The sequence below is a fragment of the Diadema antillarum genome, unplaced genomic scaffold, assembly GCF_040938485.1.
Source record: "Diadema antillarum isolate AM-2024a unplaced genomic scaffold, OU_Dant_1.0 seq00000339_RagTag, whole genome shotgun sequence".
Lineage (NCBI taxonomy): Eukaryota > Metazoa > Echinodermata > Echinoidea > Diadematoida > Diadematidae > Diadema > Diadema antillarum.
The window spans coordinates 111,199-137,050 of NW_027271352.1; the positions used below are offsets into that span (position 1 = coordinate 111,199).

A 25,852-nucleotide genomic window follows, 5' to 3' on the forward strand; every position below is an offset into this window, starting at 1 on the left:
GCATTATGATTGAAATATCAGCAATAAATGGTCCCACTTCCTTTAATTTTGTTCTCCGTAACATGTTAATTATCATTAGATTTTTTATGTTTACAAACACGTGCAGAGCAAAAAATTACCCCAATCTCATTGCATGTAAAATACTTTGTTTACATTCCCTCACGGAGACCTAACGGGAAAAATGGTGCATCCTGGGATAGTTTAAACGTGTAAATGTACTTCCGGTTCTACAGTGTTTTCGTGCTCGTCGGCCATTTTGTCCTTGCTGCGATCGAGGGTAGGAATGGCCACGTTTAGACAGGCTTCAGACAACGATGCCTGGGCCCTTTTGGCGCTCAAATCTGCTCCAGCAAGTCCAACAAGGGTTCCATGGAACGACGATGGTCAAAAAGGAGTCATCTTGGCTCGATTAGAAGGCAGAGAATTCGAATATCTGGTGCGAAAAAACAGAATCACCATCGGCCGTAACAGCAAGCAAGGGGAGGTTGATGTAAACATGGGACATTCGAGTTTCATTTCGCGTAAACATCTCGAAATTATTTGCGAAAGTCCGAACTTTTTCTTGAATTGCACAGGAAAGAATGGCATATTTGTTGATGGTATATTTCAAAGAAGAGGTGCAGCGCCATTTCAGCTACCTAGAACGTAAGTATAAGGGAGAATTTTATATTTGTTCTGGCCCCTGTCAACATTGTTTTCAATTATTTCCAATGGTGAACAGCGCCGCGCACATGGACACAGACGTATCCAACCGGGGCAACCCAACCAAGCAGCGGAGGGGCTTGAGCCGTGGCGGGCGGACCGCCGGTGCGGTGTGAGGGGTGCATGGCATCAAAGGGCAACATGAAGGGTGCTCTGGTCGCCGCTGCCCGGTCTTGGTTTCCTGGCATGGCGTCTCTTGCTCTCTGCTTCAGTGTGCATTGCTCTGTTGTTGGAAATGGTAATATTCAACAATCCAGGGCAGGGTACTTCTACTTGTTTGACCGAAAGATCGGTCTGTAAAAGTTAGAGTAAAATATCCAGTTTGCGGCAGTTTAAGCATTGTTAAAGGACAAGTTCACCTTCATAAACATAAGGATTGAGAAAATGCAACAATATTAGTAGAACACATCAATGAAAGTTTGAGGAAAATTGGACAATCAATGCAAAAGTTATGATTTTTTTTAATTTTTGTGTTGGAACCGCTGGATGAGGAGACTACTAAACTACGGCTTGTGAGTCATATGCGTACAACAGTAAAGAAAATGTAAAAGAAAATTCAACATATTTTCACTTTTTTCGCATAATAAAACAGCACTTGCCTCTTTCTAAAGGCAGAGGAAATACTATTACCCATAACATTTGTCGGTAACGAGTTAGGGGAATGTGTACTTTTTTCAAAAGATGAAATTTTGTGAAATTCTCTTTATATTTTCCTTATATTGTTGTACGCATGTGACATCTACACTAAGTTATTCATACACTGCAGTAGTCTTCTCATCCAGCGGGTACTGCACAAAAACTTCAAAAATTCATAACTTTTAAACAGATTGTCTGATTTTCCTCAAACTTTCGATGATGTGTTCTACTAATATTGCTACATTCTCTCAATTCTTATGTTTATGAAGGTGAACTTGTCCTTTAAGGGTTTTTCCAACTTGTAAACAAATCAGGCAAATTATTTTCAATCATTTCATATAAATTTATCATAGACAAAATTATTCATTAACGCAATTGTTTTCATAAAAGAAATTTACCATTGACAAACGCAGTTTTCATGATTTACCAGGGCAAAACCCAGCACAATTTTCGCCGATAAGGGCGATATGCGACGTAGTATTTCTGCTTGTGGCACGATATACAATCCCTATGCAATTCGCACGTGCTCCGTGATCTCTAGCTGAACGCCTTCACATGTCTCGCGAACATTGCGTAAGCACGAATTCCCATTGCGAAAGCATGTGAAAATAGCGGGCGCACATGCATTGGCCGCAAACAAGATCGCAATTCTGGCGGTGTTGTTGATGTCTTTCTCGTGTTTTTCTGAATTTTTTCGATGGTAACATCCACTTTCCGAAAAATGGCGGCCCACATCGGCTCGCGAAAGTTCTCGTGAGGATATTTTTTCAAAATCCAGGAACATCGGGAAAATGACAAAAAATCAAGTTTCTTGGACCATTATTTCTTAATTGTTATGTTAAGAAGTACTGAAATTTTTTTGGATGCGATATGTTGTCATTTAGGTGAGAAAAATTCACTTTCGTCAGAGATCGTGCCCATTTTATCGGTTGGTTTTTGTTGATTGGTGGTGTGTTAATATATGTGTAGTGTGCATGTAACAGTGCAATGCTGTGTTTAGCGGTATATTACCGTTTATGTCGTACCTGCTGCGAACGGCTGCACGGCCGCTTACTGCCGCAGTTACTCTATCTGTCCGCTGGGGAATGTTCCGTGGAGACTGCGTCTGGCTTCACGGATCCCCTCCGTATACATACAGACCAAAGTCAATGATCCGGGCTCCTGTGTGGAGCATCGCGCACAGATCAAACATTACAATAAACCAAATTTCAGACAGCTTTTTTACATTCAAACAAGTTTGACATGACATGACACATTATGCAGCAATATTCTGGGTTAATTTCTCACAATAACAGTCACATTGTGCAACCGAAATACTCACAATAACTCGGTTATAACGCAGAAATTTTATTGTTATTGCAACATCGCCGTTCGCTAGCCGTAAGTCGCCATTTTGCATCTGTAAGCCAGTCGCATTCGAGGTACGTGTTTTAGTAAAAAAAACATGTAGAAACTACCTCGCATGTGATTGGCTAATAGATTCATACTGTGTGTTTCTGCAGTTTGAACGTGATGATGCGACGGGCTGGTTGATGTGTGTTTCACGTTGAAAATTCTACCAAAATGTTAGATTATTCATTAATCTGGTGAGTGTAGTGTATTCTTGAATAGTTGGTTTCACTATACAAGCTTAAATTTAACGACTTAGGGCCGTGAATAAGACGCAATCGAGAAGGATGAGGTACAATTATGCCTCACCCAATTTTCCATAGAGACAGTGGCTAAGAATATCCACACAGCAATGGGTACTGGTACGTTCCGTCTGTCTACGGAGGACAGCGTTAATGGCAAAATATAAAAGAGTCCGGAGGACAGACGGATCTTTCTGTCTAGGTACTTGTATGTAGGGGCCACATGCGCACACACTGTTATGACCTCAATTTTAAATGAAGTGAGACAAAATTGAGGTGAATCTGTTGAACATTTTCGGTGAAATAGTGGTTACAAGTAAAGGCGATCGATGAGCAGTAGGTCCAACCATACTTCTAGATGCTGATTAGTAATGACATTCAATACCTGGTATGAGTGGGACTTCGTAAACTAGCCTCACAAAGCGTAGAAGTTCGATGTGCCAAAAAAAAAAAAAAAAAAAAAGGTGTCACAAAAAGGTTGAAACACATTTCACCTCAGAATGAATTATTAAAGAAGATGTTGATACAGTGTATATTGTGCGTTTTTGCAAATACAAGCTTGTACCATCGCACTCTGAGCTTGCAATAAGCAGAAAATGTCACAAGAGAATGGACGTTTTTCTTGATTTTTAGCAGTTTTTCAGCGATCCCAATTCTTCACACTAGAGTTTTGCTGGTTCCACCTTTTTGATGGCAAAATTTGGGATTTTGGATCATGGATTTTTGGAGATGACTCCGAAGGGACTTTGCTGTTCTGAACGACAGTGCCGGTACATGAAATGATGTGTAATTTGTGTGTGTTGTGGCAATGGAATTTGAAAGCTAGTGATTTGTGATAAGTGACCCAATACTGGTAAGCTTACCCTACATGAAATTAGCCAGCTCAGCAACATAACACGTAAACAGTAACAGTAGGCGTTTTCACATCAGCCCGATGTTTCGAAATAGCGTGCTATTTTCTGACTTGGGAAATTAAAAAATATCTCGAGCTTGGATTTTTATCGGGCTGATGTGAAAACGCCTAATGATGCCAGGCCTGACTTGTCAATGTACAACTTGGGATGCTAGACCGAAAGAGCTTTTGTCTCTACTCTGGGCTGGCCATGTTACATCTGTGATTCCCAGCGTTTAGATAAGAAGCCTAACGAGAAGAAACAGATACCATCGGTCTACGTGTATAGGCCTACATTCCTTCCCTTCTTTCTTTTAGGTGATCCGAGTATCCTCTCATTTTCTTTTGAGTTAATCTCCTCTGAGACTGGAACGTACATGCACATACTTGATGAGGCAACCTCATCAGGCTCAACTGCCGTTGAGCGTGAAGCTGCACCAGCCTGCAGTGTGTACCGCAGCACTGCTAGTAGCAGAATCAGGCTCAGCGATTGAGTTTGTCGACCACAACACGTCTAACTTTTTCTCCTTGTTCCACGTTTCTCTGCCAACGACATGAAATGTGTATGGTGGTACTTTTCCAAAACTATAGTTTCCTAAACCTGTTGTAGAAATCGTAACATAGCACACTACAACTGCATTAATTTGCAAAGATTAATCTTCCCGTTGACATCTTCATGCATGAGAGATTTCACATGGACAGCTGTATTGAATACACATGTACTATGGTAGGTGCACGCAAGCTGTGCTGTTTCATACACAGTGTAGTTATGACGTCTGCACTTGTATCATGAATTAGATCGGAAACATTTTTGGTAAGTGCTCTCAAACTGCTGTGTTTGGCATGTTTGGTTTTTTTTTTTTTTTTTTTCCCCATCATAACTATGTATACTTAAGTGGAAGACGAGCGTTTATACTAACTGGTAAGAGTTTTTGAAAATTGACACAGTTTGAAATTTCAGTTTGCAAATTTCACTATCCCCCCCCCCCCCTTTTATCTACAGGTATGCAATGCCTGAAGATATTTTCTTGAAACTTAGAGTGCTTATACATAAAAATTCTGTAGAGAGAGTTTGGGGTCATGAGGTCAAAGGTCAAGTGAAAATGTTACAATTTTACTTTTTTCCATATCTCAGAAATGGTTCAAGGTACAAGTACACTATACATACCTATACACTGTATGTATCCACTGTATGTATCTTTATGGAATATGTATGTAGCTGTACAGTGTAGGCCTACTGACTGGCAGTGATTATCTAGGGAATTTGGGGATCATGGGATCAAAGGTCAGGGGGTAAAATGTCAAGGTTGACTCCTCAAAATTTCACTTTTTCCCTCAATTGTTTAAATGCAGTGCCTGCAGGATTTTTCTTGAAACTGTGTGTATAGTGTACGTGTACAATGTACAGCTGTACATATACAGTGTATACATTAAAGGGGAATACTAAAGAAATAGAATTATATATGAAGTGAAAGAGTGGGACACATAGAACAATTTGTCGTTTACATCGTTTAAAATGGCCTTTTTGAAGTGGAGTTAGAGGATTTTGAAAATTTACACCTGTCTCCCCCCTGAAATCTAGGTCACAGCGTAAATTTCGAGGCTTTGCCGATGACGTCATGGGATGAAAGGAATCGCGCAAGGACTCGAGCGCCGCAGGCCCCCGCGCGCATAATGCATGCATTGTATCATACAAGTTGTTGTAGATAGCATTTGCATACAAAGTTTAAAAGTTTGTTTTTCGATAATGCACGACATCGTACGTTAAGGCCATGCAGTGATGATCAGGATGATTTCTTGGTGGAATTTGAATGTGGGAGCGATGATGAACTGAGTGATACAGTACACACTAGTGACGGTAACGATGATGAAACTAGTGATGATGACCCTGGTGAAGTTGGAGAGATAGATGTTGCTGACGAGCCGCACGGCGGGGCGCAGGAGGGAGACGCTACATGCGAGCTAGTGGGGAAGGCCCAGGGCGGTCCGGTTGAAGCGGACGGACTTAGTGGAGATTGGCAGTACGAGCCCTTGCCACACGGCAGGCCAGGGGACAATGTTGGTGACACAGGACCAATGCCAGGTAGACTTCAAAATTTAGATGGGTAAGAGTTTTTTCTTTCATTCTGAACTGAAAATGAACCGAGCTTAGTACTGACTTGATCTCGTACTTCAGAGCAGCAGTAGGCCTAACTGAACACAGCCCAGTCGCTGTAAGTAGCGCAGCGTCTGGTCGGGCTACGTATCATCAATCACATCACACTCACTCCTAACTATACACAGCCCAGTCGCTGTACGTAGGTACGTCGCGACAGGTATTCGCACAGCGTACTAACAGCGTCTGGTCGGGCTAACTCACTCCGTACTCCCGTTCACAGCTCATCAGCATTCTATCTAGCAAGAGCTAGGTACTGCACGATCCATCCATTACTTCACCGTTTCCATCAACGTTTTATCACTATCGATGAAAATCGCAGTGCTCCGTATCGTTTATTTTATCACCAGATAGGCCGGCCGGCCTAGTCAAGACTTCGACTTAGCCGATGCCCGCACATTGATTGCGTGGTATCTAGCATTAGCGATCCACGTACGTCGAACGTTTCGCAAGTTTTTTTTTAAATTATTATTTTCGCCAATTTCGCGTACCTGGTGCATTTTGCGAATTTAAAAACACAAGAAAATATTAACTCTCTTTCCGTATATATTTCCCCCTTCCGTGGTGTACTCCACAACCACGAATTTAAGCACTCGCGAAATTATTGGCAAGTCCCGATTCGCGAAAAAATAGACTCGCTAAATACATGTATATGGCGTACACAGCTGTAGTACTACCGAGGAACTGCCGATATAATACATTGTACGTACCAAAGAGGTACGAAGCTCAGGCTTCTCCGCTCTTTGATACACGGAGGCTACTGCACTGCGACCTACGTGGCCGGTGATGGGCGCATGCATGTGACTGATCGACTACAAAGCACCATCGTACAGGCACTAGGCCTGACAGCGTCTGTATTCGTGGCCTAAATAACACATAACAGACTCTATTTAAATGAGGAAATGTGTGATTTCACAGGAGACTTGAAGTAGAAAACAATATTATTTCATTTTTTGTGACATTCTGATTAAAAATATCTTGGGATTTCGGGGTATGAGCCTGGACATCAAGCTCTCATCGAGAGCATACATAGGTAAGCTTAGGCTGTTGTGTGATACTTCCGGGTTTGCCTTTCATCCCATGACGTCATGGACACGCCCCCAAAATAACCACGGATCTTCCGATTGAGCATGATTCAGGATACAATTTTTCTAAGCAGCCGTTTTCCAAAACGCAATTTTCTAAATGGATGAATTAAAGGCCGCTGTGTTTAACATGCTCTATGCTGGAAATGGGGGAATAATCCAACAAAATATGGGTTTTCGTTAGTATTCTGCTTTAATACCCATTAGAGATTTTCTGGGATTTTTTTTTTTTTACCAAAAAGGTCAAATGGTCAAAGGTCAAATGAAAGTGCTAAATTTTACTTCTTCCTCCATGTCTTAGAAGTGGCTCAAGGTATAATCATAAAACTTCTATGCATGTTCTGCCTGAAAGTGATTCTCGGAATTTTAGGGTCATAGGGTCAAAGGTCAAGGGTCAAAGACCAGATAAAAATGCTAACAATTTACTACATGTATGTAGTACTGAAGTAACAATTTATCTCCATACCTTAAAAATGACTGAATGCAAACTTATAAAAGGGTCAGAAGTCAAGTAAAAATCCTGAAATCCCCAAATACATTGTACATGCTCTTTTAGAAAGTATAGTCATTTATCCTATTAAACCTACAATGTACAAGTCTGTAGTTCAAGGAAAGTGAACATTGTACTTATTTGTGACAAACATGTCATTTTAATATTTTGCCAATGATGTGAAGCTGTCATCACAACACGTCAAGATGTACTTTAGACCTACGTTTGTATCTTAGGAGAATCATGCATTATGGCAGAGGCATACCAGTTGCCATACACTGTAGCAACATTTCTAGTTTGTTTATGGGTTTCAAGCAAGACGCTAAGTTGTGCTTATCACAGTCAGTACTCCTGTGTACAAAAGTAAGCTTCTTGGGTTGCTAGACTAGACCTACAAGATGTACTTGTACTGTACACATATAAATCTAGTAGAGAGACTTTTTTTCATGACATACAGTTGTCATGTACATTGTACAGCTGTGCAGTCAGTCACTGAACTCAACATTTTCAGCTTCAACTATGTATTCATACTAATACACAAATTGTACTCTCTCTTTACTGTACTTTACATGTACACAGTTTGTACCATAATATGTGACCGTGCACCTCAAAACGAACATAAAGTCGCACACACTGATTTTGCGTGAGGACTGAAAAAACGTGAAATGGGTCAACCTAGCCGAACTCGACTTTTTCATATTTTCTGAAAGAGCGGGTCTTCTTTCACAATATGCTTAAATTTGGTATCATTAAACGGGCAGGGAAGTGTGTTTTTTAGCAGTTTATCTCGAACATTTTTGGTAGAATAGTGTGATTAGGTGTGTCTTTAGAATCCCCTTTTCATTTCTGAAAAACCTTGTTCACACTCTTCACTTTCAACTGTAATAACTTTTGAAAGGATAGTGCTACTACTTTGAAAGTTGACATTGATTATGGGCAGAATGTGTTAATGAGGCATGCTTAATTTCAGTTTAATCTGATAACCTCTTCATTGTTGTTACTCTGGTGGTTTACTTCCTGTTTTTGTCCCATTCATCGCACAGCCAGCACGGTTTGGTAAAGATTAAGCGCTTGAATAGACACTGTAATTCAGAGCCTCTTTTCTCAGTTCACACTTTTCCTGAGTTTGTGCTTTCTTTCCAATATTTAGATAGGTTAGGAGAGTCCATTTGATTTGAGTTATACATCATTTTAAAGCTTAAAGTCTGCTCTTTCAGAATATGGTCTTAACTAAAAATTCATGTCTGGCGACTTTTTGTTTGTTTTGAGGTGCAGTGTCACATATACAGTGTTGTATACCATACTGTACAATTGTAGGTGACCGGTCACAGGATGCATCACTATGTGTATAAAATGACCTGAAATACTGCTTGTGTGAAACCCACACCATATGTGCACGTTGTACATATAGAGTACAGTTGTACATGTTGTACAGTCTGCTGACTGTACATTGTATGATACAGTGTACATCCTCCTGCCATTGTTCTCTTTGTTTACATTTTTAACATAAACATCCATTTCCTGTCAGTGGTTCAGAACTCACAAGAGTACGCTTGACAAGTGCTTTGTAGGAGATATGAAGTGAAAGTCCACATTCTCTGCTTGTATTGACTCTTGAGTGATAATGATTATACACACAGGTGCTTGTATGAGTAAAAATGGTTATGGGTATGCCCTATCATTCACATGCCCAGGCAGATTACTGTTAAAACATACAATGTACAAGTCACCACAATAGATACAAGTGCCTGTACTATCCTGTATTGTACAACAGAGGCATGCAAAGATAAACCCTGTACACGATGTTACAGTGTGTATCCAGTAGAATGGCTGCTTTAGTGTATTGCAAAGTTTAATATTCACAGTTTTTCTGAATAGAATGGAGTTTGTTTGTTTTGTTTTTATTTGGATTTCAAAAGTTGACAAAGTACACAAGCCCTTGCCCCTGTGTTTCAAACTGTTGGAGTATTATAATGCTTTTTGTGTGTTGATTTGTGGCCAAAACACACATAAGAAGAGTACACTCTACAGTTGTGCTATTGCACTTGTAAGTACAAACGTACAGTGTACAAGCTGTGGGTCTGAGCATGTACATTATGTACGTATGTACAAATTTATGTGTAGCAAGACCTTTGCATAAAGTGAGAGAACAAAATAGCATGCTATTACTGGTTTTGCTGCGTGACTTCCAATTTTTATTTATTTTTTTTTTGTAATACAGAGACTGAAGAAAATTTCTAAGAGATTAAAAAGTTTATTTCACTCTTGATTTTGGAAAGATAAGATCATTATAGGTTTACAGTGTACAATGTATCATACAATGTACACGAGAACTGAAATGAGATCATGTGGCAAGATTGTATAATGACTCATAGTTTAACATGATAATGATGGAGTCGGCATCATTTCGCTTTACATTTTCACACTCTTACTGTATAGACAAAATTTGTGTACAGACTGTGTATGTACGTATGTCCCGGAGTGTATGCGATCGTAGTGTAGTAGTATTTTTAGATACAATTTTGCATCATGTGATTTGTAGACGAAATACTGTTTTCAAATTCAATATAAATATTAAAATGATAACCATCCATCCATGATATTGGATTCAATTTTCTTGTGCCATTTGGCATCAAAATGCAGGCTTACTATGTTGTGGAAGAGTGAAATGAATAGAGTTTAGTGACTTCTCAAGCCAAAACATTGCCTGAGACCACAGTGCTATTGTGAAATTACATAATTTAACTACATTCTAGTTCTCTAGAACAGAAGCTCAGCCCCTACTGACCTCTACTGTGCCATGAGATTGTGTATACATGTACTTTAGTGATGAGATATTTTTGGTGTGCCATTATTTTTAGCTATGTAAATCTGACTTGTCATCCCGACATGGCAGTATCAGAATCGTAATACAAGAAATCATTGGAGGGATGGGAAGGAATCTAAAGAACAGGAAATACACTTACTGAAAGGACTGAGGAGGCGATATGAAAGCAGCACTGCAGAGGGTGAATGTAACATACAGTCACCACATTATTACTTTAATTCATTTCAACTTCTACTACTACCGGTAACTACTACAATTATTGGTACTATCCCACTAAGGCCAAAAAAAAAAAAAATTGTTGCATTGGCGTAACCCGCCCGACCCTAAAAATTCCGCCGACCCCATGTTTTTTTATTATTTTTTTTTGCTATCGATATCAAATATCTTGTTGATTGCGATCGCGATCGCACAAACCCGGAAGTGGAAACGGCTCTGGGGATATCGGATGTACGAGGGAGAGATCTAGCGCCTCGCATAAGCCTTCCTTGATCAGTACGTCATCTGTTTCCAACACGGACACGTACTCTAACAAGATTTATTCAGTGTATACGTAGCATTCAGACTGCGATGTATTGTGCACAGTTTTGCCATAGGTTTCTTGTGTGGAGAACTTACACGAATCTGTATATGTGGGACTGTAATAGAGATCGCCGTGTGCGATGAAAAGATCGTACATATGGGTCAATTTGCATCTATCTTATCTAAGTCAAACGAGATATGAAACTCGTCACGCTGACGAGTTAGGTGATACGCTTGGGGTCATCAGGTGTCGGTCATCCGTGATCGACAAAGAAAAGAATGTGATATAGGCACCTTGAAGTTGTATTGAGCGTGCATGCAAAACCGTTTCTCTAACCACTCGGCCACGGGACATCCCCGGAAATGGTAAGGCAAAAAAGAAATGTATAGATATTACAGGGGGAAAAAGTCAATGCCCACTCAACAATCGTGGCCGCGTGAACATGTATTGCATTGCTAGACGGAAATGCGGCCTTGTAACGACTGATGTCGCTATGCCATTTCTGGCAACTTGGGAAAAATACGCGCCGTAGACATAAAGCCTATAATCGGCTGGTTTTGATACCTTGCCTTTAATCACAATTTTCAGTGTGATGACGTCATCAAAGTACAAAACAATGACATGGTCTTGAAAGACAATTGTTCAAAGTACAACACCTCTGTCGTCGTCATTACATACTATGATCGGTTTGACAAAGTCAGCCTGCAAAATTTTGCAGCAGTCGAAGCAATGTGGTCTCCAACACAAAAAAGAGGGATATGGTGTGTGTGTGTGTGTCTGTGTGTGTGTATAGGTGCGTTTATATACGAACGTGATTTCTACATGGACGAATATGTAATACAAAATTGAAGAAAAAAAGTAAAATAGCTAAGTATTTTGTTTCGTGATCTTGTGGGGTTCGAACCCGCAACCTCACGTCTCTGAGACGTCGCCTTTAACCACTCGGCCATACGTCTCGGCGAGAAAATATGAGGAACGTAAACTTATGTATGTAAAAGCTGAATCGGAAATCGTTTTGTCCACATTCCATTCTCATTTTCAGTTTTAATCTGCAAAATTGTCAACCTGATGATGAGATTTCAAAAAATAAAATGCATGATTACTGACGCTCATTGTCTCAGCTACAACATACTTAAGTTTTAGAGGAAATGAAGCAAAATCAGCTGAGATAAAGGTGCTTAAACGTTGTCAAGTCAATGCATCGTTTAAAAAAAAATCACCTCCCATAGACATAACACGTAAACTTGTCCGATTTTGCATCTTTACCTTTAATCACAATTTAAGGTATGATGACGTCATCATATTTCAAAACCATGACTTGGACTTCAAAGGCAAATGTTCAAAGTACAACATATCTGAATTTGGGATAATATTGAGCGTAAACAACAGAGATACGAGCAAATGAATGTCAGAAACAGTACCTCAAAAAAATTAATTCCACTTTTTTGATTTCAGATGATGATATGATGACGTCATAATGTATTTAGGGAAATATTGATACTTGAAACGTTATTTTCAATTCATATGCTTTTGCAATATGAAATAAAAACATAGGGTCACCTGACGTTTTAGAGAGCTATGGCGAAATAAACAAAGACATGTTTTTCGCTATATTTCCACATAGACGCGCACACGAAATTTCAACTTTGACGCCAGTGCATTCCTTTGTTATAGGTCAAAATTGATCGAAAATCAATGGATATTGTTACTTAATGTATCAGGAATCCAAATCTGTCAAAAAATGTGCATTTTCATGTTGCATACGCGCACTGCGCGCGGAAATGCGCGGACGGACGCGAACGCGCGAAACGCTTAAAATTGTCTGAAACTTCGAGATTTCCCATTGGGAAGTCGTTTTAAGCATTTAAAAACTTTGACGCGCGCTAATGCGCGCGTAATGATGTCCTAGGTAATTAGCATTAAAAAGTAATATAGAGCGTGACCTGAACTTTATGTCCAACGAAAATGATACAGAAATGACCTTTAGTTATGAAGTTATGATCGATCATGTAACATGGTCCGAAAATCACAAAATGGCGCCTAGATGACGTCATAGATATGTTACTGTCATGAAAACCTTATTGTGGCTAGATTTTGTCATGAGACATGTTCCCTGAAAATGTCATGTTATTCCGTAATGTCATTCTTGAGATATTGATGACACAAAATTGTCCAGAAAGAAAGAAGAATAAAAAGAAATAAAGAGAGATTTTGACAATCACAATAGGTGATACGCTGATAGCGTATCACCTAAATAGTAAAATATGAAGTGAAAACATTCAGGATAGGGATTTCAACATCTTTAAATTCTGTGAAGGGGTATAATTCCAGTAATATCGGCCTCATAAATTATTTGTAGAATACATGAACACAGCACATTCGGTGCAGCAGTTGTAACTGTTTACTGAGCTGAGCACGAGTTTTACACGTAAAATGCAGGTAGCCAAAAAAAAAAAAAAAAAAAAAAAAAAAAAATCCGCCCGACCGACCCTATTTGAAAATCTCATGTTACGCCAATGCAACAATTTTTTTTTTTTTGGCCTAACTGCTTCAGTGTACACGGTGTGTTACTACTGCTACTACTGTTCCACGATACATTTTTACAATTACCAGGATGGTCCACAAGGGATTTGAGCATGTCACTGCATCATGCTCGTGAGTCTTGTGCAACATCTTCAGAAGCCAGCAACATGCCATGCAACATCCTCAAATACTGGCAACATGCTCAAAATAATGTAATCAACAGTGTGAAAAGCATGTGCAAAACTTGGAGACATCAAACTACTTCGAAAATATGTGCGCAAAACATGAGACGGAACATCGAAGCAGCACAATGGGAAATACCCATGTACAGTCCGGAAATATTGCGTGCAATGTGCTTAGGATGTGCACTCCATGCACATACTATACAATTTCCGCAGTATTCTCACCATTCAGAGAGTTGCAACATGCTCAAATTTCGAATTATGGACCACTCTGAACTATTGCTACTACAGAAACTGTTAATACATCTACTGCTGCTGCTATTATTACTACTCCATTGTACATGTACTTCCACTGCTACCATTACTGTTATAACTACTTCTGGTACTACTGTAGGTACTTGTACCTCTACTATTACTGTAAAAGTGGAAATTTTGCGGTGTTGAAATTTTCGCACATTTCGCGTAACCCGAAACGAGAGCGAAAATAAAAGCATGCGAATATAGTCCAGTAATTGATGTCTGGATTTCGCGGAATTAAAAACATGCGAAACTCTTCTTACCCGGCCGAGCGCGAAAAATTAGTCACGCGAAAATATCCGCTTTTACAGTTACTTCTATGGCTGTATTACAGGTGTTCGATTCACTTTACAAAATTGCATGGGATTTGAGATCAAAGAATACAAAGTTAAATGCACTTGTACATGTACAGTATGTTCACATCAATCGCAATTTGTCTTGTTTCCTTAAAATACATTGTATGTAGCTATACACATGTACAGTATACAGTACAGTGTACATCTGAACTAATGAGCATCTACCGAATGTTCTCGTATACAGTATCTGTAGAAGAAATAATAGTAATAGTAATAATAGTGGCTACTTGTATAGTGCACAGGTCCACCTTTCGGTGCTCATGGCACTTCAAAAACTGAAAACATAAGGAAATAAAGAAAATGACATTTTGTTGTGGTGAAAACATCTTTAATACTGTACAGTTGTAACTCCGATTGGCTGTGAAATTTTCGGGACACATGGGGCATTAAATGTACCTGCAGTTTTGTGCACTGTGCGGGGTGTACAGCATCACGTTGAATTTAAGTGTGCTCAGCATCACTGAATGTCCACTAGAGTGATCTTGATCATTTGTTTCCCTAATAAAGCCATGAAGACACACCATCAGGAGACATACAGATACTGAAAGTTAAACAGAGGGATGGTAACATGAATCATCAAATGCACAATTTGATTTGTGACACCCCTCATCAATCAACATTGCCACTAAATCATCATGACAATCAATGAACAGCCAATTTGGTTTTTCTACTTGAAAGTAAAACCCTAAAGAGATCGAATTTAACCTCTTGATTCCCATGCATTTAACTTGATCTATTCCTAATTTGTAGACGTTCATTAACCCGTTAACTGCTGAGGGCCAGTTTTCTGGCTTGTAAGCTACACTTTGTACATTTTGTGTCTTTTTGTTCATTATATGTGAACATGTCTTTAAGTGAGATTCCATGTTATTCACTCAAATACATTTAATTTTATCGAACTAATGGAGGAAAAATAGTGTCATAGTGAAAGTAACACTTTACAGCCACATTAATGATGTTGAAATACAATTTTGTATGTGTTGTATACCACAGTATATTCACTACAAATATACAATTAAACTCGCATAAGTCGATCTTCTCGGGACTGAGCAAAACACATCGACTTAGGCGATTTTCGACTTGTGCGTAAGTCCAAAAAAATCGACTTAACAACAGTTACACCACACGTACATTATGTATAAATGTACATGTATGTTGTCTACTCGGGAGCCGAGAGCTGGAGAGGTGTGCCGCAGCACGGGTCGCCCGGCAGGGCCGCGGCGAACTTTGCATGGACAGTGCATTAGTATTGGCACAGGTCCGATTGCTTTACACCCTTGTTAAACCTTGACGAAGTGAATATGAACGATGTTTGAGCAGTGATTGATTTCAGTTTACCATACCGTGGCTTGAAATGCGTGTAGAGGTGTAATTCTGATTTACCCGTGCCCGTAACTTTCCCCCTACTTTCCGCTTTGAAAACTCAGCAGCTTCATTCATCCACTGCACAGCGCAGACTGCAAACATACACAGACTATACACAGCCCAGTCGCTGTACGCACAACTATGCACAGCCCAGTAGCTGTACGTACGTAGCGCTAGCGTGACAGGGTAGCACCAGCGGACCTCAAAACACGAAGAGAGTTCAACAATCGCATGCGATCGCTTTGAATTTTGATACTTTAGATCATTTTTTGTCACCTGTCTGGTCGGGCTAGTTCTTATGTAAACAAAAACTGGCGTCTCGTGATTTTGACAGTGATTTATTGCACAATAAAATCTTATTCGACTTAGGCACAGTGCATTTAATGGTTTTTCCGTGAAAGTATTCTTGGAATTTCATCGACTTAGGCGAGTATTCGACTTACAAAATTCGACTTGTGAGCGAATTAATACACGTAAGTCAATGGCGAAAAATCGGGACTTTTTAAAATCATTGACTTGCGCGATTATTCGACATATGCGATGTCGACTTTACCCATAGGCGAGTTTAACTGTACTGTGGTATATAGTGAGGATAGTGGATATACAATGTACATACACATTGTAGCTCAGCAGTGAAATGAGAATACCTGAAATTTCTATTTTGGTGCCCTAAGATACTAAACGTACAAAATTAGAAAAGTTTAAAAACTAAATTCAAGTTAAAAAAATGCCTATTTTCGAAAAATGAAAATATTTCATCTTTCATTATGAAAATTGTGTTTGGCATAGTATATTATAATAATGTATGAATTTTATCAAAAGGAAATTTTGTTAGTGAAATTTTTTAATCTTGTCATAATGTTTCAGATGTTGTATGACATGATATAAACAGTAGAAACAGTAATGTTTTTAAATAATGTCCCCCCAAAATTATGTGGCCAAAAAATTAGAAATGCTGAAAATACCCTTAACAGTTCTTGGGTTAAATCCAAAGCATAGACAGTAGTTCTCGGAAGAGCTCAAAAGTTCATCTTCTGTTACTCGGAATTTACATTGTACATGTATTTCCAATACATTGAAAGGCTCTACCAAGAAACCTACTTGGCTGACACGATTTGCTAGGATGATGAGTTGTTTGGGAGTGTTCTGAGATCAAAATTGTGGAATGATTTTGATTGTTGTACACAGTTTTTATTACAGGAGAGACCTCCACGGTAACCCCTGTGGCCCAATTCGTTGATTGCCGATAATAGATTGTAAAAAATTATGTCACGATGGGGTAAGCGCTGAGATTGTGGACTTCCGGTGAACCTTTTTGGCTAATAGGCCTTCACTGTATTTCGCATTTCTGTCATTACCCAACTGAAATTGTGTTATTACACTGCTATTTCACACATTTCTTATGCATACATTGTATGTACATCCCGTATCCATTTTAGAGCAATAATCAACAGTTCTGCTGGCATACGAGAACTTTGTTGTGACAAACCCACTGTATGCGGTGAATGATGACTGAGGAAGTGATTGTCCCAGTTGCTCATCCATCAGCTGGCATCATACAATTGTAAATCAAACAACCCTGTGTGAATAGTGAAGAGTGTTGTATAGAGATACAGTTTTTTTAGTGTTTCTAAACCTGGATGGCATACTGTATACGCCAAATATTCCGCGAGGTTTTTATTTTCGCGAATTTCGCGAGTCAGCTGCTATTCGCGAAATTAAAAACACGCAAAAATATTGACTCTAATGCCAATATAAATGTGACGTATGCGTAAACATTTCTCCGTTCAGTACAGGAGTGTACACGAACACGAATTCAACCACTCGCGAAATTGTCGGGAACTCCTGATTCGCAACAATTTGGACTCGCGAAATACAAATTGTATATGGCGTATAGCTATACAAACATGTTTGTGTACAATATACATTTGTACATGTTCAAAATGTATTTGTACATCAAGCATCAGAGGGATGGTGTGTTTTTAAAGATACACAGTGTGGCAGTGATTGATGAAGTCATTTATGACTGACTTACGATGATGGCGTAGTGACAGGCTGTGTCAACACACGAGGGAAATATATGCCCCCCTCAACCTGCAGGCTGAAAACAGATTGCAGCCGAGATTACTACATTGGCAACAGAAGAGGTTGAATGTTCAGTTCAATCATCTTTGATGCAGCCTTGAGACGGAGTGGCATTAGCTAAGGAGCAAGAGAATTACTCTTTGCCCGTGTGAACTACAGAGGTCTCTATGGGTGCATGTTGTTGTGTAGAGGATGTACAATTTCTATGCAGTGTGGTGCTAGGGGAGGATTTGTGAATCACCCATCTCACAGCGATACACACTGTGCTGTGTCAGGAAGTAATGTGTTATCCCATGATTGTTTCACCAACAAGCATACTATCGCAGATGGAAGGACTTTGTATCCTTGTGTGTGAGATCTACCTGTTTGTTGATCCTGGCTACAGGCTTTTCGTGCACAATCCCAGATGTTTGGACAAACAAAGTACATTGTAGGAATTCTTGTGCCTCAGTGTCCCTCATGATAAATAATCATCCAGTAAAGTGGGGCAGTCCAATGATAAGTGATGGAGATATGCTTGTTTTTCCATGAAGTGTGTGTCCCTCAGCGGGTGGCAGTGACAATGGAATAGTCCTGGGAAAAGGACCCTGGGAGAATGATTGATTGTTTGTGTGTGTTAGCTGCATGAACATTGACATTTAGCCTGCGGTTTCAGTGTGTATGTCCTGTGTACAATTTATGTGTGAGCGTGTGTTCTTGTGCTTTGTGTGTAAAATGTATTTATAGCTCTAAGGCTTTAGTTCTTGTTGTGTATGTTGAATCTTATATCCTAGATGTTTAAGTTGTCCATATCCCTACTCTTTGAAGCTCACCCTCTCTGTATGTACATAGCATTGCCCACATGCTGAGATTCTAGACTACATGCATTAGAAACCCTAGGCCTCAGTGGGACAATAGAATAAATACATAAATACCTAACATTTATTTTCATTTTATTTATTCATTCTCCACACATTGGAAGGATTGCCCTTTCAGCCATAGTTAGGGCTGATTTTCGAAGGGGTCCTTGCCATACACTGTACATTAAAAACAAACAAAAAACATGTACATGTTCAATATACATTCCACCTTGTTTCACTAAAAACGGAACTTATACAATGTACACACACACGAAAGATTAATACGATAATAATATTAATCAATACAAAAATCAAAATAAACCTGTAATGTGAGTAGATGGCCTAGTACTATACAAAAAAACAAACATGTACTTAATTATAGGGCCTACACATTCTGAACATCTTTCCCCAGCACGCCAAGTGTGGGCATTTCTGCAGAAATCATCTTTGTACCATCATTTAAAATGGCACCTCTGAATGTAGCATTTCATATCAATATAAAGAGAGAGCTTGGATGCAACTGATTACAATTTCTTGAATCTTTACAAAAGGATAAAGTAAAAACGAACTTTATAGTCCATTAATATGTGTTGCCAATTAGGGTATGGCTTGCTCGTTCACCAGTTATGAAGAGGCTTTTGAAAATGGGGTATGTGCTGAAAAGATTCATCTGATTGGAGTATCAACTGGTTGAAAGATCATTTTGTCACAATCAGTTGCAAATTACCTTTTAATACTTGATGAGACTTTCACCTACTGGAAGAAACCTACAGATCCAGCAGGCAAAAGTCTCATCAAGTAAAGGTAATTTGCAACTGATTGTGACAAAATAAACTTTTAACCAGTTGTGGTATGTGGTTTTCAGCCAGAACGAAACAAGTAGAAGTACTGTAAAACGAGAAATGTTCGCGTGCATTTTAATTTCGCGAATTTCGCGAGCGCCAAGATTCGCGAAATTTAAATTTCTTGTCTACACTATATGCATTGAACGCCAGTGGCAATTCGCGAAAATTTTGTGCCACGAAAAAGGCCATCGGCTCCAATTCGCGAAAATTTCGTGCCGCGAATATATCATGTTTTACAGTACACTACACAGCAAAGGGCTAAAGCAAAAGACAGTGTTTAGCTGTACCTAAATCTTCACTTCTGATGAATAAGTAAAAGAAAAAATAAACAATTATATAGCACCACACTACAGAAATGATGTTCATGGGACTTGAAGTGCTTTGATAATAGAGAATGAAAATAAAATAAAAAGAATGATCTTCATAAAGGAACTGACGAGACACCCTCATGTTCAATAGAATTTGAGCTTCCCCTCTCCTCTATGTTTACTTACGGGTGTATTACACTAATGTCATGTGCAGTCTAGGCAGTCAGAATTTAGGAAATGTCAGATGTATCACATTGTGGCAGAGTGTTGCAGTTCTTCAATATGTGGAAGACCTTTGATTACTGTATGCGCCGAATATTTCGCAAGGTTTTTATTTTCGCGAATTTCGCGAGTCAGGTGCTATTCGCGAAATTAAAGACATGCGAAAATATTGACTCTGATCGCGATGTGAATGTGAAGTACGCGTGTACACTTCTCCGTTCAGTACAGGCCTCCACGATCGCGAATTTAATCACTCGCGAAATTGTCGGGAAGTCCTGATTCACGAAAATTTAGACTCGCGAAATATATGGCATATACAGTACTTCTGTTCCATCATTTGAAAAAGCAGTTTGTTTTTGTGTCAAGACTTCAAGCTCGTGTTGTTTATTGCAGAAAAATTTTGTTCATGGATTGAAGAATTTGGCGTGTATACATTGTTACATGTGCAGTATATGATAAAGAATCCAAATGAATCCATTTCATAGATGATCTCAATTGCACCAATCTTCATATATCTTCCTCGATTCTCAGATGTATCCTGCGGTTTCCAAGCACAAGCATCAAGATCATGTTCCAGGCACTCATCAGCGAGTCCGCCCCTCCGCCCCCACCCCAGCCCCCACAGCAGCTGATGGTCCCCAAGGAGCCCAGCCCGGTCAAGCGCAAGAACATGATGCCTCCCCTGAAGATAGACATCCCCCCTGCAGATGCCAACTTCAGTAGCCCCTACCCCTCGCCAACTGGAACGATAAGGTGAGAGCCATTGTTTACTACATGTACCATGTTCATGTTGATGCATTGCCAAACATTGTCTGATGTCATTAGACACATTTCTTTTTTTTTTTCATTTGTTTGAAGTTCACCGGAATTGGATTATCAGATTACATTTACGAGACATGCACAATATTGGTGGTGTATTGTAGACGTAAAGTTTGTTTATGGTTGGAGTATACACCTTGTATTTTTACACTTGTAGATCAGGACAAAAATAGATTTTGATATACATGTACTGTGATAAAGGCTATTCTTACTGTCATAAACATTCAGTTATGGTTATTGTTCTCATAATGCCTATGGTTGGTTGTATGCCAAGGTCAGTTTGTAAGTTGTGACTTTTTGTTTGGTTTGACATGTTGTTTGGTGTTCTTTTGTGCTTGCCTCTCCTTACCTGCCCAAGCTTTTTATTTGAATACTTGTATTTTTCCTATAGTACAAATGTAAGAATAGTTTGTCAATGAACAAGCAAGCTTTTATGCCATTGCTGCATATGAATCAGAAGAAATGATGTGAAATGTATAAGTTGACCCATCATTGTTTTGAATAATTTTTAGTTTCACATGCTTTTACAAGACAGTGACTGAGGTCATACCCGCATACTGATGTATGTCTATACAGTGAGGTAACAAAGTCATCGCCTTTTTATACATCCATCCCATTTATTGGTGTACATGGGTCTCTGTTAATATCCAAAATGCACAGTTTCCCAGATTAAAATTCAAGATATGAAATTAAAACTTTAGAATTTTTGTCTTTTCATTTTACCCTGCAGTAAAGCTGTATTTATTCCCCAGCAGCCCTGTGTGGTGTGACAATATCAGAAATGCAGGTTCCCTGTTTGTTACTGGATACTTCAATATTAGTGTCTTTGTTCTTCTGCTTGCCAACAGTGCTGTCAACTCGTGCCCCACAAGTCCCCGTGCTGGCACCAGTCAGCAGGCCATGATGGCCCCCGACCTCTCGGCCGCAGCACTGGCCGCGGCGGCAGCGGCCGCCGAGGACAAAGAGAGCCATTCGTCGGGCAACGATGTGGGCAGTCCCCGGGACGAGACGAAGCCGCCGTACTCCTACGCCCAGCTTATCGTCCAAGCCATCATGTCTGCGCAGGACAAGCAGCTTACCCTCAGTGGCATTTATAGCTACATCACGAAGACTTATCCGTACTACAGAACAGCAGACAAGGGCTGGCAGGTATGATTGCCGTACCTCAAAACCTCTTATAACCACATGGTCATCATTGTCTTTATGCTTTCACGTATTCAGGTGTAAGATGTGTATGACTGTATTCAGCTGTTTCCTGTTTACAGCGGCATAGGTTTATATTACACCGTGTATGTATTTGTGTATGTTTGTCTTTTCCATGGATTTCAGCTCTCTCAAAATGAACATCTAGATAAAAAGGTAAGGCGCACCTGGTAAAGTAGGGACGGCGAGCGACGCGGTGCGACGCTTCTGCAAATTTCTTTCAATTTCCGACGTCAAAGGACACCCAGCGACGGTTAGCGACGGCGTACAGTCACTAGTTTAGACTGCGTGTCGGCGGGCGCCGCCGAGCGTCGCAAAGCGTCGGCTAACTCCCAAGTATACTTGTAAAAGACGAGCCCTCACAAGTGGACCGTTGCATGTACGAAAAGGAGCTTACCTGGTGGCCGTCTCGCTGCGTCCGCGAAATAAGCTCCTTCCCTCTACCCTCCCGATGCGTCCCGATGCGTCTCGAGGCGTCCCTCGTTGAATGGCGACTATTGTTTCGTAATGAATAGAAAACTAAAGTGCTACTACTAGTGCTAAGCGGAGAAGCCATCGGCAATCCAGGATTTGGGGCCACGCACTGTTTTGACATGAAAATTACACTTACTGATACATGTGCAAAATAATTAATGTATTTTAGGTTACAGAAATGAATTGTGACATGATTCAACTCCTCAGCAATGCAACTGCGAACCAAATTCGGCAATTAGTATTGAGGAGGAAATGCCATAAATATACTATTGCTTGATGCTTTAAAAAATCGCGAGTTTACCGTTTAATTCGCGCTACTCGCTCGCTACTCATACGAATCTCCGATACGCGTGCGTGTACGTAGTGCAGCGTCCGAGTATACTTGGGCACACAATCTGCGCCCTGGGCTTGAGATGAAATTTTATGAAGCACAGCTGTGACTTGTGAGAGCTAAAACATCAAATGCAAGTCCCCGCACCGTACGTAAATTTTCATTTAAACGCAAGGAAGTTCATTGCTAAAAGGAAGCGTGATTCCGTATAGGCAAATATCGAATGCAACCTTCGCTAATCAAATGGAATAGAAAGTGCTACATATTACTAGCAGACGAAGCGGAGAAGCCATCAGCAATAGAACAGGGTTTGGGGCTACGCACTGTTTTGACCTGAAAATTACACTTACTGATTTTCTAGGTTACAGAAATGAAGTCTGACATGATTCAGCTCCTCAGCAGTGCAGTTTCGAACCAAATTCGGCATTAAGTATGAAGGTAGAATTGCTGCCCGATGCTTACAAAAATCGCGAATTTACTGTTTCGCGCTACTCGCTCGCTACAACTCCCGATATCGTTCCGAAAATCCCCGATACGCATAAAGTATTGTGTTATAATATAGCGTGTGGTATAGTGCACATAATCTAAGCACTGAGCTTGGGAAATTTCAGTAGTTGTGAGAGGTAAAGCATCAACACATGCAAGTTCCCGCCCGAGAGCGACAAGCAAGTTCATTGCTAAGCGGACGCTCGATTTCGTAGGGAAAATATCGAACGCAACCTTGACGAATCCAATGCCAATTTGCGTTTGTTTCTAATTCAACGCACAGTTTCAGGCAAAACTGTATTACTTATTTGCAGTTGCAAGTCAAATCTCTCACAGGGCCAGCGAGCCCTGTCAGTCCTAACAACTTTTTAGGCACGACGGACATCCACTCGTTGGTATCTATTCCAGAATGCGTTCGGAATACTTAGTACCTTTTATCTCAGTGGCATGCACTCGAGAATGCGCGCATTCTATACCCATTCCGGCCGTCGCCTGGGAATGCTCAGCTTAACAGGGCCTAGAAATAAGCCGGGCATTCCGGAATGAAACTGAGAATGCATCAACAATAAGGGTGACTTTGTCTAATCTCTCTATTGTCTGTTAAAACCTAACGGTAACACTACCAACAGGATTAATTTACCAGGGTTCACAACCTTTGTCTTCTAGCATGCATTCCATCAGCCCCACGCTTTCACCAATGAGGTGCATTTTGTATACGTACAGCCGCTACTAGCTCACCGTTTTGCTTCCTTCGCTAGCTCTCAACGATCGAACATGTGGCTGGATCTCTAGCTGGCCTGGTATTGCGAAGGTACCAAGGTAGTCTTTATACAGGCATGCTAGATTTCGAATTTTCTATCAAAGGACATTTAATTCAGTTTTCGCCGAGAAGGAATAAATCAATCCTTTTGCATGGCTACGTGAACATTTATGATATCAGGGAGGTGAGGTCTGTTCGCTATATGCTTTTTTTTTAGGCGAAAAGAAAGACAAAACAGTATCATATGACGTTTACAGGAACTCAAAAGGGGCTTTTACTCAAGACTAGTGCTAGAGACATGTCCCTGGCTCACTCCCACTCCCAGGCCAGACTGTCTAATTGATATCTACACGTGGTTTACAACAAGGGTGGGGTGTGAAGGAATGCATACGCGCATTCCTTTGCTGGCAGGCAACACTAACTTATTGATTGATCCACTCTGCTTTCATGGAAATTTCCACAAGCTTGGCATGGCTGGGGCATAGGTATCATTCCCATTTATTCAGCTAGCACATGTTCCTTTGTTTGTTTTAGTTTTAGTTTAGTTTAGTTTTTGTTTTTGTATTGTACCGAACTTCTTCTTTGTCGGGTGGGCTGGGGAGAGGAAAGATCAAAGTGAGCTGAGAGGGAATGAGACAGGGAGAGGGGAATCAAAAGAAGGAATCGTCTGCTGAGCATGTTGTCTCCTATACTTTTGCACAGTTCCATGAATTGTCCTCAAATGCCGATCATGTGAAATTAACCGGATTTGGATCAAACAGAATTGAACTGATATGAATAATAATATGAAAATCAGTGCTGTTGCTACAATACAAACGCATTCTACGTCACTACGAATGATTACAAGTTACTGATCTTATACTGCAGGACCTATAATGTATTACAAAGCGTTTTTAAAGCGACAGGGCTGTTATGAAATTACAGACCAGCGTGGCTAACGAGCTACCCTCACAACCATGAAGCAAACGGGCAAATTACAGATAGGAAAATTATTCGACATGTATTCTAGCATGTTCCGGAGCTGCATGTTATTGCTATTTACTTTCGAACGTAAAAGCAAACATGTGACATTTATTTTATCGTCGTACGGAGTTGAATATTATCGTTATTAATTTCCGAAAGTTAAAGGAAATATTCCACATTTATTTTAGCATCTTCCGGGGCCGAATGTTATTGCTATTTACTTTCGAACATAAAAGCAAACATCCGGCATTTATTTTACCATCGTCCGGAGTGGAATATCATTATTATTCATTTCCCAACGTCAAAGCAAACGTGCGATATTTATTTCAGCATCTTCCACAGCCGAATGATACCCTTATTCATTTCCCAACGCAAAACCAAATACTCGACATTAATTTTAGCACCGTACGGAGCTGAATCTTACTGTTATTCATTTCCAAAAAGTATAAGAAAACATCCGACATTTATTTTAGTATCATACAAAGTCAAATATTACCGTTATTTATATCCCAAAATTAAAAACAAATATCCGACATCTATTTTAGCATCTTTCGGCGGTAAATGTTATTGCTACAGATTCGAACATAAAAGCAAACATCAGATATTTATTTCATCGTCGTACGGAGTTGAATTTTATTGTTATTCATTTCCGAACGTCAAAGGGATCATTCGACATTTATTTTAGCATCTTCCGGAGCTGACGATTATTGCTATTTACTTTCGAACGTAAAAGCAAACATGCGACATTTATTTCAGCATCTACCAGAGCCGAATGTTATCTTTATTCATTTCCGAACGCAAAATCAGATATCTGACATAAATTTTAGCACCTTAGGAAGCTAAATCTTACTGTAGT

The 25,852-nt window shown here is 39.9% G+C and overlaps 1 protein-coding gene across 3 annotated transcripts in view; it reads left to right on the forward strand.

Moving 5' to 3' along the window:
• The first annotated feature begins 254 nt into the window (after positions 1–254).
• The window catches only part of LOC139730849 (forkhead box protein K2-like), a 49,550-nt gene continuing 23,952 nt past the window's right edge, over positions 255–25,852 (forward strand). For 2 of the 3 annotated variants that reach the window (XM_071641720.1, XM_071641721.1), the window contains exons 1-3: positions 277–645; positions 20,492–20,713; positions 21,628–21,928. In XM_071641720.1, coding sequence (XP_071497821.1) covers positions 284–645; positions 20,492–20,713; positions 21,628–21,928 — 885 coding nt within the window. In that variant the 5' untranslated portion in view covers positions 277–283. Of the gene's footprint in view, positions 646–20,491; positions 20,714–21,627; positions 21,929–25,852 lie in introns of all 3 variants that reach the window. The other variant, XM_071641722.1, reaches the window with a different exon arrangement.